Source organism: Antedon bifida, chromosome 2 (assembly GCF_963402885.1).
Source record: "Antedon bifida chromosome 2, ecAntBifi1.1, whole genome shotgun sequence".
NCBI lineage: Eukaryota > Metazoa > Echinodermata > Crinoidea > Comatulida > Antedonidae > Antedon > Antedon bifida.
The window spans coordinates 33174388-33196805 of NC_136227.1; the positions used below are offsets into that span (position 1 = coordinate 33174388).

General features: G+C 32.6%; 1 protein-coding gene across 1 annotated transcript; it reads left to right on the forward strand.

Moving 5' to 3' along the window:
• Positions 1-16074: 16074 nt before the first annotated feature.
• On the forward strand, positions 16075-18270 carry LOC144835639 (lymphocyte-specific helicase-like). Its single transcript, XM_078690715.1, has 3 exons — positions 16075-16116; positions 17872-18031; positions 18125-18270. The coding sequence occupies exons 1-3, from the start codon at positions 16075-16077 to the stop codon at positions 18268-18270; spliced, it is 348 nt and encodes a 115-aa protein (XP_078546841.1).
• The last annotated feature ends 4148 nt before the right edge of the window (positions 18271-22418 follow it).

Below are 22418 nucleotides of genomic sequence, written 5' to 3' on the forward strand. Positions count from 1 at the left end.
CTTTAACATCATGAAGTTTTGGTATGCGTAGAAGTCGGTATGAGACATTTTGTTGTCTATAAAAAGTACAAATTTATTAATATTATGCAAATATATTAATATGTAATAGAATAGTCAATGTAAAGGAATAATCAATGTAATGGAATTCAATGTAATGACTACGCTTACTTACAGCCACACCCAAAAAAAATGTAATTCAAAAGACTAAAATACGAATTTCCCAATGCCATTGTTTTATAACAAAAGTTGCTTGACATTGATTTAAATATCAATTGGAAAACACTACAAATGACCATTGGATTTTTTTTACATTTTCAAGGATAATAACGAAGACATAAGTAATAAAAAGTATTAAACTTAGGCCTACTCATTCAATAGGCTCTTGAAAATATCCTTTGCAGCCATGTTATTCCATTTTAGTTTGGTATCTGCATAGATTTATTTTAGGGTTGTCAAATACAATAATTTGATTAAAAGTATTCAATTTATTTTAGTTAACATCTACAAACATAATTTGAGTGTGCTAATTAGCATGCATCAAGTCGACCTCTGATTGGATAATTGTTACTGCTGCAGTGTGCAGTCAAGCGATCATTTCCTGTTGTGTATTGTTTTTTTGAGATAATGCTTTTTACTGAATTTTTTGTAGGTATGAATAAAGATAATGCCCAAACTGATTTTAATTTTTTTAATATTTTTAATATTTATAGAAAAAAAATTTAGTAGCTGTTAAGTTTAAATGATAGATTATACCCTCAAAAGTCATGTAAGACAAAAATCTCAATTTTGAAAAAAATTGAGATAATGCCCTTTCGTAAATCAGGGCAGAATAGCGATAAGACGGAAGTTGCCATAAGATACCGGAATTACTTGTATGCAATTGACACGAGTAATTTGAAGACAATTCCGTTTAAATCGTGTTTGTAGTTTGTTGACGCGCGCGTTGTTGATCAATGTATTTGGACCTTCCCATAATGCATTGGTGCGTGTGGATTAAGGTAGTCAGGATGATGTCAGGAATTGTTTTTTGATGATTTGTGAATTCTCATAATTATATAAAGTACAAGTAGGCCTACAAGAACTGACGTGAGTTTCTTAGCGTTTCGATCAATATTATGCTTTGATTGTCCCATCAATAGATATCATGATCGTCTTTATGAGTGAGGAGTAGTGTTCTGATTCTCCTGAGGACGATCAAATTATTTATTTGATTGAAATGTCGGCGAGAAACTTAACAATTCATTCATTTCAGAACTTTATATACGCGTGGTGTACTGCAAACTTTATATAATCTTTGATTTCGTCATGAAAACCTTCAAACAATTCTCAAATTCTTCCATTTTCTTTCTTTGTCAAGTCGGCATTCATCATTTTATACCTTTTACATATTTGCTATATTGTTGTTATGCTAAAACTGGCATCTTTGCACCGTCGATCCTCATTATCGCATCGTCACTGCGCCGACAATATTTATTACAAAACAATTGTTGTTGTATTGTATTTAAATTCTGGGTAGAAAAAAAACCCGAATTTGGTTATATTTTGACATCGACATAGTGATAAAAATTAAATTGATAAAATAAATTATTTTTCAAAAACTGGTACGGTCTCATTGTCCGCTGAAGGCGCTCTTTGTTTTTTTTATTTAAAAAACGACTAGAGAGCAGGCGGTTTATGGTTTGGTATCAATTCACACACACACAGCGCGGCCTTTATGAATAATATAAAAGGTGTAGGCCTAGCCTGTTCTTCTAAGAGCCAGGAAACTTAGGTAAGCTGGGTGTTTATAGTTTTTTTCTGTTTTGGTATTACGATAGGCCTACTGGTGCCTGCCTGGCACCTAACTATTATCACACACAGCCAGCCAGCAGGGTGTACCACTCTTTTCTCCACTAGAGGCCTAGCTCACAAACAACTCTGGAGAGTCGGAGGGAAGTGTGAATTCTACTTTTAACTAGCCTAGTTTAGTAGTCTACTACTAGGACTAATTAACGTAGGTGACCTCAATGTCTGATCAGAATTGTCTTCATCTTCTCACAGCAGGATGACAGTGCGTGAAGATTACAGCTGCTATACAGACCATGGAGTTATTAAATATTAATTATATTACCTCCACCACGACCATGTAGGCCTACAGCTACATATACCTCCTGTTGGCTGTTGACAGGTAAGCACTCTTGGATACAGAGTAAAGAAACAACTATGTTTTTGCCAATTTGTAAATGTAAATTATAGTTAATGCACAATTAATGGCCAGTAGACATTTCATTCATTCTGATTTTAGCAGCAACTAGGCCTACTGCTGTATTATTACGTTTCTGTGTTTTTTTTAAGAATGAGTGCAAGAATGTTTTTACTGATAGATAGACATGTAAGTATTTCAGAATACGTCAGAGTAAAGAGAAAACTTAATTCAGTTGGCAAATGTGTTTGTCTTCATTTTTACACGTCCAATTAATGATAATACCTTTATACAATAATATCAGTTGGACTTGTAGCAGGCCACAGACCATGTTTTGTTTTGTTTTGTTTTTTTTCATAATAATAGCAGCCATGAATCACGTTAATTTGTTTTTCAATGATTAAAAAATAATGGAAGATTGTTTTCTTATCTTTCTCAGACTAGTAATTTTAGCAATGATCCTGATTATTTCATCTTTCTGCTTTCAACAAGAGCTGGTGGGTTAGGTATCAACTTGACAACAGCTGACCCAGTCATTATATATGACAGTGATTGGGTAAGTTAAATAAATAATTACTACATTTTATTACAGCCTGATCAATAATCTGCCATACGATTTACACACAGAGTGCAATATATGCTTTTTTGCTGCACACTTTTTGCACTCAAGTGCATGATAGTGAAAAAATAAAGAGCGCACACGTGACTCATTTCAGCGCGTCTGATTGGCTACATCCTTGAACCCATGTTATAATAATTAGTCACAAGCTTGTGGTGTAATGTTTGGTTTAGTGTAGTGACTTTCAATACATTGTAAAGTAGCATTTATATAGTTGTAGGATCCACAGTCAGATCTACAAGCCCAAGATAGATGCCACAGAATTGGTCAAGAAAGCCAGTGATTGTGTACAGGTTAGTGACCATTAACACCATTGACCAGAAGATAGTGGAGAGAGCAGCTGCAAAGAGGAAGCTGGAAAAGATGGTCATTCATCAAGGTCAGTTTTGTCTTTCACACCTCCCTAAAAAACCCTCCTGAACAATTCGAATAAATATGTTAAATTAATCATATTGTTTTATAGACTTCTACAGTAAAAAGCTGTGATGGATCCCATGGAACTACTAAAAGTGTTACGCTCCACTGATCACTCTGGCATTATCAAAAACTGTGAAGAACAAGTCATCAGCGACGCAGATCTTGAGCTCCTATTGGATCGCAGCGACCTTGTTGGGAATAACGCGGGAAAAAAATTGAAACCAGTAAAGGAAAATGAAGTGTTTAAGGTTCTGGAATCCTGCGATGAGAATGTCATGGAGTTAAAGATCTCAGTACTGGGTTCACATACTGTATACCCAATATTGCACAAATTGAAATCTGGGATTGTTAATGGTATTTATGACATTTATTTCTATGCAAGTAGTTACTGTTGTTTTCTGCACAGCACAGTGTTCAGGTTTAAACTATTGTTAACACCAATTGTTATTACAAGTCAGCACAGTGTTCAGGTTTAAACTATTATTAACACCAAGTGTTATTTACAAGTCAGCACAGTGTTCAGGTTTAAACTATTGTTAACACCAAGTGTTATTACAAGTCAGCACAGTGTTCAGGTTTAAACTATTGTTAACACCAAGTGTTATTACAAGTCAGCACAGTGTTCAGGTTTAAACTATTGTTAACACCAAGTGTTATTACAAGTCAGCACAGTGTTCAGGTTTAAACTATTGTGTTATTACAAGTCAGCACAGTGTTCAGGTTTAAACTATTGTTAACACCAAGTGTTATTACAAGTCAGCACAGTGTTCAGGTTTAAACTATTGTTAACACCAAGTGTTATTACAAGTCAGCACAGTGTTCAGGTTTAAACTATTGTTAACACCAAGTGTTATTACAAGTCAGCACAGTGTTCAGGTTTAAACTATTGTTAACACCAAGTGTTATTACAAGTCAGCACAGTGTTCAGGTTTAAACTATTGTGTTATTACAAGTCAGCACAGTGTTCAGGTTTAAACTATTGTTAACACCAAGTGTTATTACAAGTCAGCACAGTGTTCAGGTTTAAACTATTGTTAACACCAAGTGTTATTACAAGTCAGCACAGTGTTCAGGTTTAAACTATTGTTAACACTAAGTGTTATTACAAGTCAGCAAAGTGTTCAGGTTTAAACTATTGTTAACACCAAGTGTTATTACAACATAAAGAAAATCAAAGACTGTACACAAATATATCTGAACATTAAGTAGAACTTTTAATTATTCCAATCTATATATTTTCACCCTTAAATTTATTTTATACATAATTATATTTCACTATTTCTACATCATAACATAAAAAATACATTTAAAAACACACCAATGAAACTAATCATTGATATCAAACTATATTATATAATGTCTTCATTGTTTGATTTTTGTCATTTTTAGTTTTACAAATTCTACTACAACTTTGTTCTGTTGTTGTTACTGTGCCAAAGACATCTCATAATGTGTTTATTTGTTAATTTAATTTCTAATTACGTTTTCATTTAATAAAACTGCTTTTGATAACAAATTACGTTTCATCATTATGTTCATGTTATGTTTTGTAGTTTCAAGTTGTACCACTTTACTTTTAGTATTGGATGGTTAAAACCATCCAAATACTAAAAGTAAAGGGTGAAATTACATTTACGATTTAATATTATTTTATCACATAATATTATCACATAATTACTTTAAAACACGCACAACCAATTCTATACAATATATCAAGTAAAAAACATTGCATTATTATAAAAGAATCATTTTCATTAAATATGGCAGCACAGCTTATAAAGATTATAATGAATAAGAAACAAACATTCTTGTTTATCTGCATTCTACAGCTGTTAATAATTATTACTTCCGTTGCTAGTGTGCCGCGTGCGGAAGTACGCGCGCGCGCTCCGTCGATGAAGGTGAGTATGGCAAAATAAAATGTTTAAAAACATTTTATGATTAGATTATCATATTGATTTAATCTACTATACGATTTATATATAACAGGTCGTTTTTATATTGAATACAAATTTAATGTTAGAAATGCAATTATTTACGATATCAAAAATTGACACCTGCTTGCTGCGAGATTTAAAAATGTGTTTGTTATATAGTAGAAGTAACATACGTTATCAGTGAAAACTAATAATGATAAAATGTAATATTTCTTATTGAACACTTTTCAGACACGTGACGAATGACGTCAGCTGATAGATTGCAACCATCAACAATCAATCATGTCAAGCCACCTCAGCTCAGGACACATAATGAGAAATGAAGACAATGTATTAACATCAATGTTGTGAAGTTTACTATCAGAGATATCGAGCTGAAGTATAAAGAGACGACGTAATGATAATTGAACTTGTTTGAGAGAACATTCTGTTACAAAGTCATTAAATACATCACGTGATAGATTCTCAATCCAACCACGGTAACATCTATCTTCAATGCCTAAAATGTGTGCAATAACTCTTCCCTTTCGCTCCAATGCCATCTTACTACAAAAGGCACGGACACTATCACCATCATATTGCATACAATACAATTGCATAATTAGACGTATGAAATGCCCGTCACATTGTACACATGGACTAATGTGATCAATAAACATTCTTATGGAGGTAGATATATCATCCAAATGATCATTTATTTCTAAATCTTTGCTTGTCATGTAATTAATTAATTCATTAACCACAGCATCTTTATGTTGTTTTTTAACAAAGTTTAAATTTCTCAACAGATAGCGATATGTTGACAAACTATTTGTAACCCAGTGCTTGAGAAAACCGCCAGCTTTATCACCAAGGAAACCAATTGTAAACTCTCTCGCTCTGTATAAATGCTCACTCTCTCGTATCACCTCCCACTCATCATCATCCAATGGTGTAAGTAATGTTCGTACATCTGAGCACTCATTCTCCATACCTTCACTTTCACATAATTTGCACAAGTAAAATCCCACCAATGACTCTACTATCAATTTGTGAGGAGGCATAAAAACGTTATCAAAATTCGATTTTAAAATCGGTGTGTCTTCGTAAACAAATCCAAGTTTCACGGACATATCAACCAAATCTTTATTCGTATGTTTATCATTCAAATCTTTCATGTTTATTGAAAGTTGATTTACTTTCAAGCTATCATACATACATTTTCCTAGCAATATCATAGCATTTACGTATTTTGCTGGTGTGTCTTCAAATTTAGAAAGCTTTGCGAATTGTTTTTGTTTGTTGAACTGATTTAAAATATTACGAAATATTTCTTTAAAGAGTTCAGCTTTATCTTTAGGAATGCTTTGACTGTCTTGCCATAGCAAACAGATTGAAAAAAGCAGCATTGGATTTTTGCACATTTCATACGCTTCAGGATGTTTTCTCCCAACCCGGTAAGTGTCAATATTCAATTCGTTTCGAAGGGATTTTCCCAATTCTGGTTTTTCAAAATACTCAAAATGTTTGTCAATATACTTTCCTATGCTCTCGTCATTAAATCCCTTAACCCTTACATGTACGTCACTCTCTTTTACGAATTCATCTATGCTTTCTGATCGTGAAGTAAGTATTACGGTACTTTCTTCTAGGTTGTTCTTTTTGAACAGACTAATTACGCTTGGATTATTAAATCTCAATTCGTCTAACCCATCTAGTAGCAGTACAACTTTATCGTCATGTTTGTTTATGAATTTCTTAATCAACCGTGGATCATCTGGTAGATCTGTTTTTAAATTAAAATCTTCCATATCCAGTTGCTTTACAATGAGATCGGAAATGTTTTCATCTTTGTCTAAATCCCGTACACTTAAAAGAAATACAATTTTACCTTTAAAAGCTTTATTCGATTGAGTAGCCGTAGCCCAGTTGTATGATAAATGCCTTAATATGGTAGTTTTACCTATCCCACCCTCTCCATCTATAAGAGCTCTACATCCAGGTGTGGAACTGATAACATCTACCACTTCTGTTAATGTTGTTGGTTTGCAGCCTTTATTGTTTTTAGCTTCTTTGCGTAGTTCCAAATCAGTGAACATCTGCGAAATGTCAACATTGTATCTACCACGCATTGTTGCTGGTGTAAATCTACTGGCCTGGCCGCACAATTTCTCTTGTCTTTGAAGCAGATATTCTTCAATCTTGTCTAGATGCGAAGAAAAATGACAAAAACATATTTAGTAAAATAAATTTATTTTATTTAATAATGGCATTGTAATTTCTAGTACTGTAATACAATAAGTAGTGCTGGGGCCGCGCCGAAATAGTAAACCAAGTAAATAATATAGAGGGCGACAAACATAAGTTATTATCAATCAGAAAGAAAACTCTGTTAAACGACTGGTGGTCGCCAGCAAATCGTAACAACCGATAAATGTAGAGCAATCCACCGCTTAAACCTCCAGCTGTCCATAGCAACTACATTAGCTATGAGACAATTTTGTTACTCTAATAACTACAGTAGATGGTGTTTTGTTTGTGTTTTTTTTATTTACTACATAAGATGTTGATGTTTCAACATTAGTAGCTAGCTGGAGGTTTTTAAAGCTGATTTTTCACTGTTTACGACATTAGCGTTGTAACACGCATATATTCATTGTTTTGTAGGTGAAATAAAAAATGTGTTGTACAGTAGTATAACAAAGATAAATAAAGATTTGTCAGGCATCTCAAAGTGATAGTTTTGACATTTTCATTTAATAGGGAAGTTAAGTTAAAATTTTAAATAAATTTGCTTTATTCAGAAATATTGCACGCGTGTACGAATTAATTTAATTTAAAACCTTGCCATTTATCCTAAATTAAAATTAACTGGTTTGCAATATTAAATTTAATTGATTTTGCGCATTTTATTCTTTGTTATTTCGTGAACAGAGTTAAATGATACACGACCCAGGGTATGACATGTTGTTTTTTTTAAATACCATATGCATGTATTTTATTAACTTTAAAGGCTATTTGTTACGTAAGATGTTTATGATTTATTTACATTTATTTATGATTATCCACAATGTCATGCAAAATGGTATACAAATTAATTATGATTAAATGAGCAAAATTAAAGTAAGACGATGTGATTTGATTAAGCATTCAATTTTTAATTTAAAGCTAGGTATTTCTGTGTAAAGGTATAATGTGTGTAATATGAGTCTTACTTATTATGATGTTAACAACATTTCATTTTTAAAATGAGAAGCTTCCTATAATTGTTTATCGTTGTTCAAAATGATTTTGTTTAAATATTATTCTGAAAGCAATTCTAACCTGTTTCTGATTTAACCTCTTTTCGAATTCCTTGTTCATTATGCCTACTACTGGTCGCCACTTGCCCTGATTTAATAATCACATAAAAAAAATGAAATAATTATACCTGTACTACCAAAAATATTGAGAGAAAAATTATACGGTACATTATTAGTAACTCACCTGTTTCTGGTTTAACCTCTTTTCGCATTCCTTGTTCTTTATTAGGCCTAATATAACTGGCTGCCACTTGCTCTGTTTTAATAATAGAATAATAATAAGAAAAAAAATGAAATAATAATACTACCTAAAAAATTCCGATTGAGAGCAAAATTATACGGTACATTATTAGTAACTCACCTGTTTCTGATTTAACATCTTTTGGCATTCCTTGTTTTTCATTACTACTGGTTGCCACTTGCCCTGTTTTAATAAATGTTATTATTAGGTAGGCTATTTGTTGCATGGACGTTTATGACTGAAACTAAACTCACAATCTGCGTCATAATCACATTTATTTATGATCATCCACAATTGTATGCCAAAAATGGCATGTACAATTGTGCATATAATTAATACTACAGTACCTGTGAGTGTGACGTGTATCCATGAAAATTAAAGGGATTATAGAGGGCGGCAAACAAAATATATAATTAATCAGAACGAAACTTTTAACGGTGTTTGAGTTAATATGATTGGAACTACAGTACATCAGCATGAAATAGTACGGTCAATTACTATTATTGAATTTGATTACAAAATCTCATGAATTGTTTTAGACATTTTATTTTCAAATAACTATGATTAAATGACCAAAATTGAGATGTGATTTTATTTAATAAACTTTATTTAAAAATAAATTATATATCTATCTAAACCCATCAAACAATTAATTTAGTGTACTTTCTAAATAGGAAATCTTGTGTGTACAATTATTGCATTTAAATACCATATTATTATGTTAATGCATAATAACTGAAGTAACTCACTTGAATCTGATTTTATCAAGCCCAATTATTTGAAAAAAGTAACAAAGCAAGATTTTCTTGATAATATCATGATTGTTGTTAATGCATAAGAATGTTTTATTGTTACAAAAACTTCGTTTTTCCATTGATTGTAGTATAGGCGGAATTGTAGAGGGCGGCAAACAAAATTTTTAATCCATCAGGGGTTGTTTAAATATGCTCAACAGAGGGCAGCAAACAGAAAAATAACAATTTTCAGAGCCGTACACCGTGCTGCGGAGTGTTAGTGTATTTAAAATACTAATAAAACATAAATATTTACTCTGAAAATCTAACTTTTTAGTAGACCTAATTTTATTTGTATTTAGTAAACAAACTTTGCAATACGGATTAGAATTAAGCTTATTGGATCTCAAAGAATAATAATATGTGTAATATGAGTCTTACTTATTATGATGTTAACAACATTTCGTTTTCAAAACAATGAACCTTCCTAATTATTATATCGTTCTACATGTGGTCAGGATTGGAAATAAACATCAAAAAGGATTTTGTTTAAATATTATTCTGAAAGCAACAAACCTGTTTCTGATGTACCCTCTTTTCGAATTCCTTGTTCTTCATTACTACTGGTTGCCACTTGCCCTGTTTTAATAATAGAATAATAATAATAAGAACAACAAAAATTAGAAATATTTATTCTACTTAAAAAACTACCGATTGAGAGCAAAATTATACTTATTAGTAACTAACCTGTTTCTGATTTAACTCCTTTTCGCTTTCCTTGTTCATACAATTATTTTACCTAAAAATCTACCGATTGGGAGCAAAATTATACGGTACACTTTTAGTAAACTAACCTGTTTCTGATTTAACCTCTTAATATTGTGTACTGTATATGTAAATCAAATATCTAAAAACCCGTTTTATAATAATATTATAAATAATAAACTTTGTTATATAGTTAAATACAAAAATTACGTAATTGATTAGGTTCTATTGAAATCAAATGATCTCAAGTAAGTGTATTATGCATAATAATGTGACGATCTACCTTTTAGAAAACTTTGTGCATGTTGGTTTATAAGCTTTACAAAAGTGTTAAGGTCGTCTTGTGAATTCAAGCGTCCAGCTTTCTCAATGTGATATACAACATCCCATATGTTGTTATAGTTGTAGGCACTCAGTTTGTAGAAACCAATAACCGTCATCAAATCGTCTTCGTCAGTGTTAGTTAGCACATTAAACATTGCTCTGCGATATGCTGTTAATCCTACACCTGCTGTATCGCTACTTTGGATAGTGTTCTTATATGTGTCTATGCGTTCTGTTGCTGAGGCCATCATGGTTACTTCAGCAATGTCCGACAACAGCTTCATATCAGTTTTGGAAATCAATCCACGTTCAGTCAGTTGATTAAATAATTCTAGGGCTGATTTTTCATCAAGAGTTCCAATGGGTATAATACGAAATAGAAGCATTCTCAGCCATCGCATCTTTACACCAGAATAGTGTTCACTTAGTTCTCTCAGAAATGTTTGGAATTCCATTTTGAATCTGTTAAAAAAAAAAAAAATTTTTCAATACGAATGAAATTTAATTTTATCGAATATTCCTTGTTATCTTCTTACTGATTTTAGCAACTTCAATAACATGCTAGTTTTTAAACAAATCTTGTTTTTAAAATATGAAAACATGCCTTCGAAATGCCATCTTCGACTAACCCATTCAAACAGAAAAGCTTTAGATTATATCAGGAAGAGTGAATGAGTTCCTTAATAACTTACTTAATTGTAATGTCACTATTCCTATTTCATACATTGAATTGTACACAATGTCAGAATGTTATTAATAAGAATAATAGACCATTATTTGATTAAAAAATTTTCTTATAGAATATGCTCACATTTTATGTTTTATTTGGTTCGACCAAAAATGTAAAAAGTCATTTGATTTCACACAGTTCATATGATTAAACCAGTACATTTGTTGTTCATAGGCGTACATTATCTATCATATCCAGCACCGTCTTGAGGCACAGTTCATTAAACCAGTACATTTGTTTTTCATAGGCGTACACTATCTATCATACCCAGCATCGTCGTGAGTTTTAAATATGAAAAACGCGTTAGTCATGGCGTGTGTTCATAGTCCTGATACGTATGAACAGATTATAACAATGAAGTTAAACAATTGAGTAGAAAACCATAACGTTGATATTTATAGCAATGCTTCTTTTGTTGTTGTTGAACTCTGTAGAAAATTTCCATGGCTGAGCCCAAAGGTTGCAAACAAATACAAACATTGATTGTCAATGGTGCAACGAATTACTACAACGCCGACTGAATTAAGATTTCTGGGTTAAAATTATTCAGTGAATAATCAAAATACTCGATCGTATACGAGTAATGTATTGCCTTTTCCTTCATTGAGATGACGGATTCATGATATTAACAAGACATTTACCACAATCCACACTCGAATTCAAATAACCATGGAAGCATAACCATCAGAATTATACCTATATTCTCATATTATTGTTTTGCAAATAAATGTTCCGAACTATATTATATATATGAAATACAGTATATTGTAAACTTACAAATTGACTCGACTGTAACTGGATCTCGTATCTGGACTATCAATATACCGATACAGTTAAATGTGACGATTTGTACCAGCAACTGCGCCACTCCCTTTGACGTCAACTACTGTATAATTATTATTCATAATCCACGTATAATGTATGCTATATTGACTTTGGCCGTGACGTCACAAAAACTTTTCCACGGTCCAACTATCTTTCTGTTGAAACACAATGTACACGATTATATCGGCAGGGTCGTACGACGTCTATAAATATTCCATTCAAAATTCCATAGAAAGTATTTTTAGAAAATTACCACCTAAAATCTTTTTAAATAATATTAAAAAACTGCAAAATGAATGTTATGGAAACACCAAAAGGGAATTGGTTTAAATACTTAAAGAAAGAAAAGAAATGACAATTCACATTTGTGTATAAATATAGACGGCAATAAATGTTTTAATATTTGCACTATATCTAATCATTTTAATAACTATTTTTGTAATATTGCTTCTGATCTGCTATCTGAACTCACTTTAGAAATGTGTTTCCGAACAAATTAGTTTTACCTGAAGTTACAGAAGAAAACATTTTGATAAAATCGCAGCCAGATTTTTAAAAAGCCTTTAACGTTTATTATTAACAAATCTATAATTAAGAATTCTGTTCCTGGTGATATGAAATTAGCTAAGATGTTGCCTCTCCATAAGAAAGGTCCCAAAGATAATGTAAGGAATTACAGACCAATTAGTATTTTAAGTACCGTATCTAAAATTTTGGAAAAAGTAGTTTATAAACAACGTGAAAAGTACTTGTCTGACAATAATTTATTGTATACTTTTAACTTTAACTGTGGTTTTAAAAGAAGCTTCTCTACCGACTCAGTCCTCATTCACCTAAATGATTGTCTTAGAAGTCAAATTTCAAAAGGTAATTTTGTAGGGGACACATTGCCCCTAGGGCACACATTGCCCCTAGGGCACACATTGGTCCTAGGGCACACATTGGCTCTAGTGCACACATTGGCCCTAGGGCACACAATTCCCCTAGGGCACACACTGCCCATGGGCACACATTGGTCAGGAACAACTAAAAGCTGTTGGTTATCTGAACATAAACAACAGAGTTAGATTTCTAAGATAGACTTCAGGTATTATTATAGGTCCACGCCTATAAGATATACCAGGATGTAGATTACACTATTATGTCCACGCCTATAAGATATACCATGATGTAGATTACACTATTATAGGTCCACGCCTATAAGATATACCATGATGTAGACTACACTATTATAGGTCCACGCCTATAAGATATACCATGATGTAGATTACACTATTATAGGCACACGCCTATAAGATATACCATGATGTAGATTCCACTATTATAGGTCCACGCCTATAAGATATACCATGATGTAGATTCCACTATTATAGGCACACGCCTATAAGATATACCATGATGTAGATTACACTATTATAGGTCCACGCCTATAAGATATACCATGATGTAGATTACACTATTATAGGTCCACGCCTATAAGATATACCATGATGTATATTACAGTATTATAGGTCCACGCCTATAAGATATACCATGATGTAGATTACACTATTATAGGCACACGCCTATAAGATATACCATGATGTAGATTCCACTATTATAGGTCCACGCCTATAAGATATACCATGATGTAGATTACACTATTATAGGTCCACGCCTATAAGATATACCATGATGTAGATTTCACTATTATAGGCCCACGCCTATAAGATATACCATGATGTAGATTCCACTATTATAGGCACACGTCTATAAGATATACCATGATGTAGATTTCACTATTATAGGCCCACGCCTATAAGATATACCATGATGTAGATTACACTATTATAGGTCCACGCCTATAAGATATACCATGATGTAGATTCCACTATTATAGGTCCACGCCTATAAGATATACCATGATGTAGATTTCACTATTATAGGCCCACGCCTATAAGATATACCATGATGTAGATTCCACTATTATAGGCACACGCCTATAAGATATACCATGATGTAGATTACACTATTATAGGTCCACGCCTATAAGATATACCATGATGTAGATTTCACTATTATAGGCCCACGCCTATAAGATATACCATGATGTAGATTACAGTATTATAGGTCCACGCCTATAAGATATACCATGATGTAGATTACACTATTATAGGCCCACGCCTATAAGATATACCATGATGTAGATTACACTATTATAGGCACACGCCTATAAGATATACCATGATGTAGATTACACTATTATAGGTCCACGCCTATAATATATACCATGATGTAGATTACACTATTATAGGTCCACGCCTATAAGATATACCATGATGTAGATTCCACTTTTTTAGCAGACAATTTTACAAATATTTCTACGTACTGTACGAGGAAATTAAATGAACATTTTGTAATTCCTAATATCAAAGTGTTAGCTTCGAAAACATTTTATTATCATACTATATTAAAGATTGGAATAATGTTCCACCAAACATAAAAGGTATAAAAACACCTAATGAGTATAAACATGTTATAAAGCTTTATCTTAGTAGGCCTAATGTGCATAGGGAGACTAATGCATTGTGAACTGTTGTTATATTTTTGAATGTTTCTATGTTTTTGTTATAAGACCCCATTGGAAAGCTCTTCTAGATCTAAGGGTAATCCTTGGTATGTTGATTGTACCGAATAAAACAAACAAACAAAAATGTATCCGACTTATTGTAATGTTAAAATTGCAATTTGTGATTGCAGATAATATTTTTTCTGGTACAGTAGGTATATTGATGATTGTATCCAAACACACTTATACAAATATAAATTGCAAAAGAACTATCAATTATTAAAAAATATTCATTTGGAAGCAACTGCACACTTTAAGTCAACTTTAATATCACGATCACATGCCGCTATTGACTTTGGCCGTGACGTCACAAAAGCTGTTTCACAGTTTAGTGCAGGTCTTTCTGTAGAAGCACAATAGGGTTACTACTAAGTCTATACTTATTCACTCAAAATTACACTAAACTATTTTTAGAAAAACACACAGAATCCTCGATTTAAATGTCAAGATCAATATACATAATAGAATTTTTAAATAAAACGTACGGTAACCTATTTGGTTCTGAAAATGACGTGAGTTTCTCAACGTTTCGATCAATTATGCTTTGATGTTCATAGATAATTATGATCCGACCTCCTGCTTAAGAGTGAGGAGTTTGTTTTCTGATTCTCACAAACAGGATGATCAAAGTAAATTAATGATTGAAACGTCGAGAAACCCAACAATTCATTCATTTCAGAACTAATATACGCGTACGTTGGGTACTGCAAACTTTATATACATTTGATTTCGCCAAGCAAACTCAAACAATTCTCATATTCTTCCATTGTCTTTCTTTGTCCAGTCGGCATTCATCATCTTATACCTTTTACATATTTGCTATAGGCCTAGTGTTTTTTTATGCTAAAACTGGCATTTTTACCGTCATCATGATGATGACTCAGCATTATCACATCGTCACTGCGCCGGCAATATTACAAAATAATTGTTGTTGTATTGTATTTAAATGCTGGGTACGAAAAAAATAAACGAATTGAGTTATATTTTGATATCGAAATAGTGATGAAAAATTAAATTGGTAAAATAAATTATTTTTAAAAAACTGGTACGGTGTCATGTTGTCCGTTGAAGGCGCTCTTTGGTTTCTATTTAAAACGAGTAGAGCAGCAGGTGGTTTATGGTTTGGTATCAATTCACACAGCGCGGCCTTTATGAAAAATAAAAAGGTGTAGGCCTAGGCCTAGGCCTGTTGTAGTTTCTTCTACTGGCGCCTGCATGGCACCTAACTAACGTGACAAATAATTATGAACACATCAATTGTTATCCCTATTCTATACTATAGATAGGCCTCCACCACACACAGGCAGCCAGCAGTCGTAATGTTTGATTTAGTGTAGTGACTTTCAATACATTGTAAAGTAGCATGTATATAGTTGTAGAATCCACAGTCAGATCTACAAGCCCAAGATAGATGCCACAGAATTGGTCAAGAAAAGCCAGTGATTGTCTACAGGTTAGTGACCATTAACACCATCATTACAATTTGTTTTATGTACCCAAAAATCCGGGCGATTTCCGCTAAACGGCACGAAATCACCGAAAAACAGCTATTTTTAAAAGGTTTTTTCAATGTAACTTTGTTATTAATTGACCGATTTTTATGGCTGTTTCGACATTGTAATGCCTAATTAAGTACCTACGATGTCATGTTATTTTTAATTTAAAAGAACTTAAAACGTCGTCGGCATTGATTTTTAAAGTTAGACGATTTGAAAATTGCCCTGTGTTAAAGAATAGTCTTGTTTTGCCAATTTTGCCAACATTCATAACGTTTGACCTAGTTATCCAATGATATTGGCTGTTCCACCATGCAAAAGCTAATCAATCAAGCTTTCTAATGACCTAAAGTAAAATGTGATTGGTTCAGATACTTCGTCGGCACAGCCCCTTTTTTGAAGCAGTGTTTTGGTTTGTCAGTGACCAGCTAGTGTTAAAGGATAGGCGAAAATTTTCGAAGTCGTCCAACCTTTTATGAGCAGTCAGAACGTAACGTTAAAACTAAAATTACAGTTGCTGAAAAACTACTTATCCAAAACGCTTTATTTTTTCACGAAAGTTAAGAGTTATTATCCCTTATTTGTAATATGTAAATGTATTTAAGATAAAGGAACAGGATTTTTTATATAAGTAGTTTTAAAACACTTGGTTTATTTGAAAACCACCAGCGTGGTTTTGCCGTATTGGCGGACTCGTCCATTTTACTAATAGGAAAAGGATTGTAGCACAAAACGTTGAATTTGACCTATATGGTTTCCATTTCTGTTTTCTAATGTCAAATTAATATTATATTATTAGTATCTCTATGTAATATATAATATATTCATATTGTACTAGTTAGCATCTACATATACCGTTATACTGCACTTTAAATTTGTTTTGGTGATTTTTCAATGAATTGTATACACAGGGAGTTGGTATACCATTGGTTCTACTAAAATTATTATTACTTTTATTTGTGCAATATTTGAAGATTGCTACACAAATAGAAATAATTTAAATATAAATCCAAAGGCAAATTACTGAAAAAAATGACAATGCTGTGGGTATCAGTGGCTGGATCTCAATGGAGATACAAATAAAAAAGCGAAAAGCTAAATCAAAACGATAATTTAAATATAATATATTTAACAGATTAAGTGTATGCACTATGCCTATGGAACAGATTACCTATTGGGCGTAGTTCAGTATGATATTCTATTATTACCTTCTGTATCAGCCTCCGCCCTTTTGGGCTTTTTTTTCTACACAATACTTATTGTTAATGTACCATAGTTATTTTAAGGGGAGTAGTCTCCTAATAAATAGTTCTTAGAACTCTAACATTGTTCTTTTGTACCTATGTATTGTTTTGTTTTCTTTTATTAAAAACTTTTGTTAACTGTCTGAAAGTTACCTCCTAGTAAAGTGAAACGACCCAACATGGTTCATTAAACACCACTGTGTTAGGGAGCAGATTGAGATCAACTGATAAGAGCCCGACGCACTAAAATTAAATAGGCCCAAAAAACAAAACAAATTGTAATGTGACCAGAAGATAGTGGAGAGAGCAGCTGCAAAGAGGAAGCTGGAGAAGATGGTCATTCATCGCGTCTGATTGGCTACATCCTGGAACCTATGTTATAATAATTAGTCACAAGCTTGTGGTGTAATGTTTGATTTAGTGTAGTGACTTTCAATACATTGTAAAGTAGCATTTATATAGTTGTAGAATCCACAGTCAGATCTACAAGCCCAAGATAGATGCCACAGAATTGGTCAAGAAAAGCCAGTGATTGTCTACAGGTTAGTGACCATTAACACCATTGACCAGAAGATAGTGGAGAGAGCAGCTGCAAAGAGGAAGCTGGAGAAGATGGTCATTCATCAAGGTCAGTTTTGTCTTTCACACCTCCCTAAAAACCCTCCTGAACAATTCGAATAAATATGTTAAATTAATCATATTGTTTTATAGACTTCTACAGTAAAAAGCTGTGATGGATCCCATGGAACTACTACTGATCACTCTGGCATTATCAAAAACTGTGAAGAACAAGTCATCAGCGACGCAGATCTTGAGCTCCTATTGGATCGCAGCGACCTTGTTGAGAATAACGCGGGAAAAAATTGAAACCAGTAAAGGAGAATGAAGTGTTTAAGGTTCTGGAATCCTGCGATGAGAATGTCATGGAGTTAAGGATCTCAGTACTGAGTTCACATACTGTATACCCAATATTGCACAAATTGAAATCTGGGATTGTTAATGGTATTTATGACATTTATTTCTATGCAAGTAGTTACTGTTGTTTTCTGCACAGTACAGTGTTCAGGTTTAAACTATTGTTAACACCAAGTGTTATTACAAGTCAGCACAGTGTTCAGGTTTAAACTATTATTAACACCAAGTGTTATTTACAAGTCAGCACAGTGTTCAGGTTTAAACTATTGTTAACACCAAGTGTTATTACAAGTCAGCACTGTGTTCAGGTTTAAACTATTGTTAACACCAAGTGTTATTACAAGTCAGCACAGTGTTCAGGTTTAAACTATTATTACCACCAAGTGTTATTACAAGTCAGCACAGTGTTCAGGTTTAAACTATTGTTAACACCAAGTGTTATTACAAGTCAGCACAGTGTTCAGGTTTAAACTATTGTTAACACCAAGTGTTATTACAAGTCAGCACAGTGTTCAGGTTTAAACTATTGTTAACACCAAGTGTTATTACAAGTCAGCACAGTGTTCAGATTTAAACTATTGTTAACACCAAGTGTTATTACTCTTACAACATAAAGAAAATCAAAGACTGTACACAAATATACCTGAACATTAAGTAGAACTTTTAATTATTCCAATCTATATATTTTCACCCTTAAATTTATTTTATACAGAATTATATTTCACTATTTCTACATCATAACATAAAAAATAAGTCTACATCAAAAAATATATTTCAAAACACACCAATGAAACTAATCATTGATATCAAACTATATTATATAATGTCTTCATTGTTTGATTTTTGTCATTTTTAGTTTTACAAATTCTACTACAACTTTGTTATGTTGTTGTTACTGTGCCAAAGACATCTCATAATTTGTTTATTTGTTAAATTAATTTCTAATTACGTTTTCATTTAATAAAACTGCTTTTGATAACAAATTACGTTTCATCATTATGTTCATGTTATGTTTTATAGTTTCAAGTTGTACCACTTTACTTTTAGTATTTAACCATCCAACCTAATTATAAAGAGTTGTATTAATTACATTTAATATAATATTATCACATAATTACTTTAAAACACGCACAACCAATTCTATACAATATATCAAGTAAAAAACATTGCATTATTATAAAAGAATCATTTTCATTTAATATGGCAGCACAGCTTATAAAAATTATAATGAATAAGAAACAAACATTCTTGTTTATCTGCTGCATGCTACAGCTGTTAATAATTATTACTTGCGTTGCTAGTGTGCCGCGTGCGGAAGTACGCGCGCGCGCTCCGTCGATGAAGGTAAGTATGTCAAAATAAAATGTTTAAAAACATTTTATAATGTTTTAGATTATCATATTGATTTAATCTACTATACAATTCATATATAAAAGGTCGTTTTTATATTGAATATAAATTTAATGTTAGAAATGCAATTATTTGCGATATTAAAAATTGACACCTGCTTGCTGCGAGATTTAAAAATATGTCTGTTATATAGTAGAAGTAACATACGTTATCAGTGAAAACTAACGATGATGAGAAAATGTAATATTTCTTATTGCACACTTTTCAGACACGTGACGAATGTCGTCAGCTGATAGATTGCAACGCCACATGCCAAGCCACGTCAGCTTAGGACACATAATGAGTAATGAAGAAAATGTATTAACATCAATGTTGTGAAGTTTACTACGACAGATAATGAGACGACGTAATGCTAATTTAACTTGTGTGAGAGAACATTCTGATACAAAGTCATTAAATACATCACGTGATAGATTCCCAATCCCAACACCGTCACATTTATCGTCAATGCCTAAAATGTGTGCAATAACTCTTCCCTTTCGCTGCAATGCCATCTTACTACAAAAGGCATTGACACTACCATCACCATATTGCATACGATACAATTGCATAATTAAACGTATGAAATGCCCATCACATTGTACACCTGGACTAATGTAATCAATAAACATTCTTATGGAGGTAGATATATCATCCAAATGATTATTAATTTCTAAATCTTTGCTTGTCATGTAATTAATTAATTCATTAACCACAGCATCTTTATGTTGTTTTTTAACCAAGTTTAAATTTCTCAGCAGATAGCGATATTTTGACAAACTATTTGTAACCCAGTGCTTGAGGAAACCGCCAGCTTTATCACCAAGGAAACCAATTGCAAACTCTCTCGCTATGTATAAATGCTTACTCTCTCGTATCACCTTCCACTCATCATCATTCAATGGTGTAAGTAATGTTCGTACATCTGAGCACTCATTCTCCATACCTTCACTTTCACATAATTTGCACAAGTAAAATCCCACCAATGACTCTACTATCAATTTGTGAGGAGGCATAAAAATGTTATCAAAATTCGATTTTAAAATCGGTGCTTCTTCGTAAACAAATCCAAGTTTCACGGACATATCAACCAAATCTTTAGTCGTATGTTTATCATTCAAATCTTTCATGTTTATTGAAAGTTGATTTACTTTCAAGCTATCATACATACATTTTCCCAACAAAATCATAGCATTTACGTATTTTGCTGGTGTGTCTTCAAATTTAGAAAGCTTGGCGAATTGTTCCTGTTTGTTGAACTGATTTAAAATACTACGAAATATTTCTTTAAAAAGTTCAGCTTTATATTTAGGAAGGCTTTGGCTGTCTTCCCATAGCAAACAGATTGAAAAAAGCAGCATTGGATTTTTGCACATTGAATATACGTCTTCATGTTTACGTATTTCCCAATACCTTTCGCCTATGAACATATCTAATTCCTTTCTAAGGGATTTTCCCAATTCTGGTTTTTCAAAATACTTAAAATGTTTGTCAATATACTTTCCTATGCTCTCGTCATTAAATCCCTTAACTCTTACATGTACGTTACTCTCTTTTACGAATTCATCTATGTTTTCTGATCGTGAAGTTAGTATCACGGTACTTTCTTCTAGGTTGTTCTTTTTGAACAGACTTATTACGCTTGGATTATTAAATCTCAATTCGTCTAACCCATCTAGTAGCAGTACAACTTTATCGTCATGTTTCTTTATGAATTTCTTAAGTAACCGTGGATCATTTGGGAGATCTGTATCTAAATTAAAATCTGTCATATCAATTTGCTTTACAATTAAATCAATGATGTCTTTATCATCTTTGTCTAAATCCCTTACACTTAAAAGAAATACAATTTTAAATGCTTTAATCGATTGAGTAGCCGTAGCCCAGTTGTATGATAAATGCCTTAATATGGTAGTTTTACCTATCCCACCCTCCCCATCAATAAGAGCTCTACATCCAGGTGTGGAGCTGATAACATCTATCACTTCTATTAATGTTGTTGGTTTGCAGCCTTCATTCTTGTCACCTTCTTTCAGTAGTTCCAAATCTGTGAACATCTGCGAAATGTCAACTTTGTATCTATCACGCATTGTTGCTGGTGTAAATCTACTGGCCTGGCTACACAATTTCCTTTGTCTTTGAAGCAGATATTCTTCAATCTTGTCTAGATACGAAGAAAAATGGCAAAAACAATATTTTAGTAAAATAAATTTATTTTATCTAATAAGGGCCTTGCAATTTCTAGTATTATAATTTAATAAGTAGTGCTGGAGCCGCGCCGAAGTACTAAACAAAGTAAATAATATAGAGGGCGACAAACATAATTTATTATCAATCAGAAATAAAACTCTGTTAAATCGACTGGTGGTCGCCAGCAAATCGTTAAATTTAGAGCAATCCACCGCTTATGGTAACACCATATCAATCATTGATGATGATGGCCACTTTTAGGAAGAAAGCAAGGCGGTCGCTTTTTTTTAAACAAAGGTTCAATTTTTAAAAAAATATAATAATTCTATGCTGTCGATAGTAAAACTACATTAGCGTGAGGCAATTTCGTTACTCCATTAACTGTTGACTGTTCTACATAAGCTGTGTGTGTTTCTACTAGCTGGAAGTTTTACTAAAGTTGATTTTTCTAGATTCACTGTTTACGACATTAGCGTTGTAACACGCATATTCATTTTTTTGTAGGTGAAATAAAAACGTGT

Coding starts and splice junctions, on each gene's coding strand:
- LOC144835639 (XM_078690715.1), top strand. CDS start 16,075: ATGCCACAGAATTGGTCAAGAAAAGCCAGTGATTGTCTACAG. Junction 16,117..17,871: donor AAGCCAGTGATTGTCTACAG/GTTAGTGACCAT, acceptor ATATAGTTGTAG/AATCCACAGTCAGATCTACA. Junction 18,032..18,124: donor GAAGATGGTCATTCATCAAG/GTCAGTTTTGTC, acceptor AGACTTCTACAG/TAAAAAGCTGTGATGGATCC.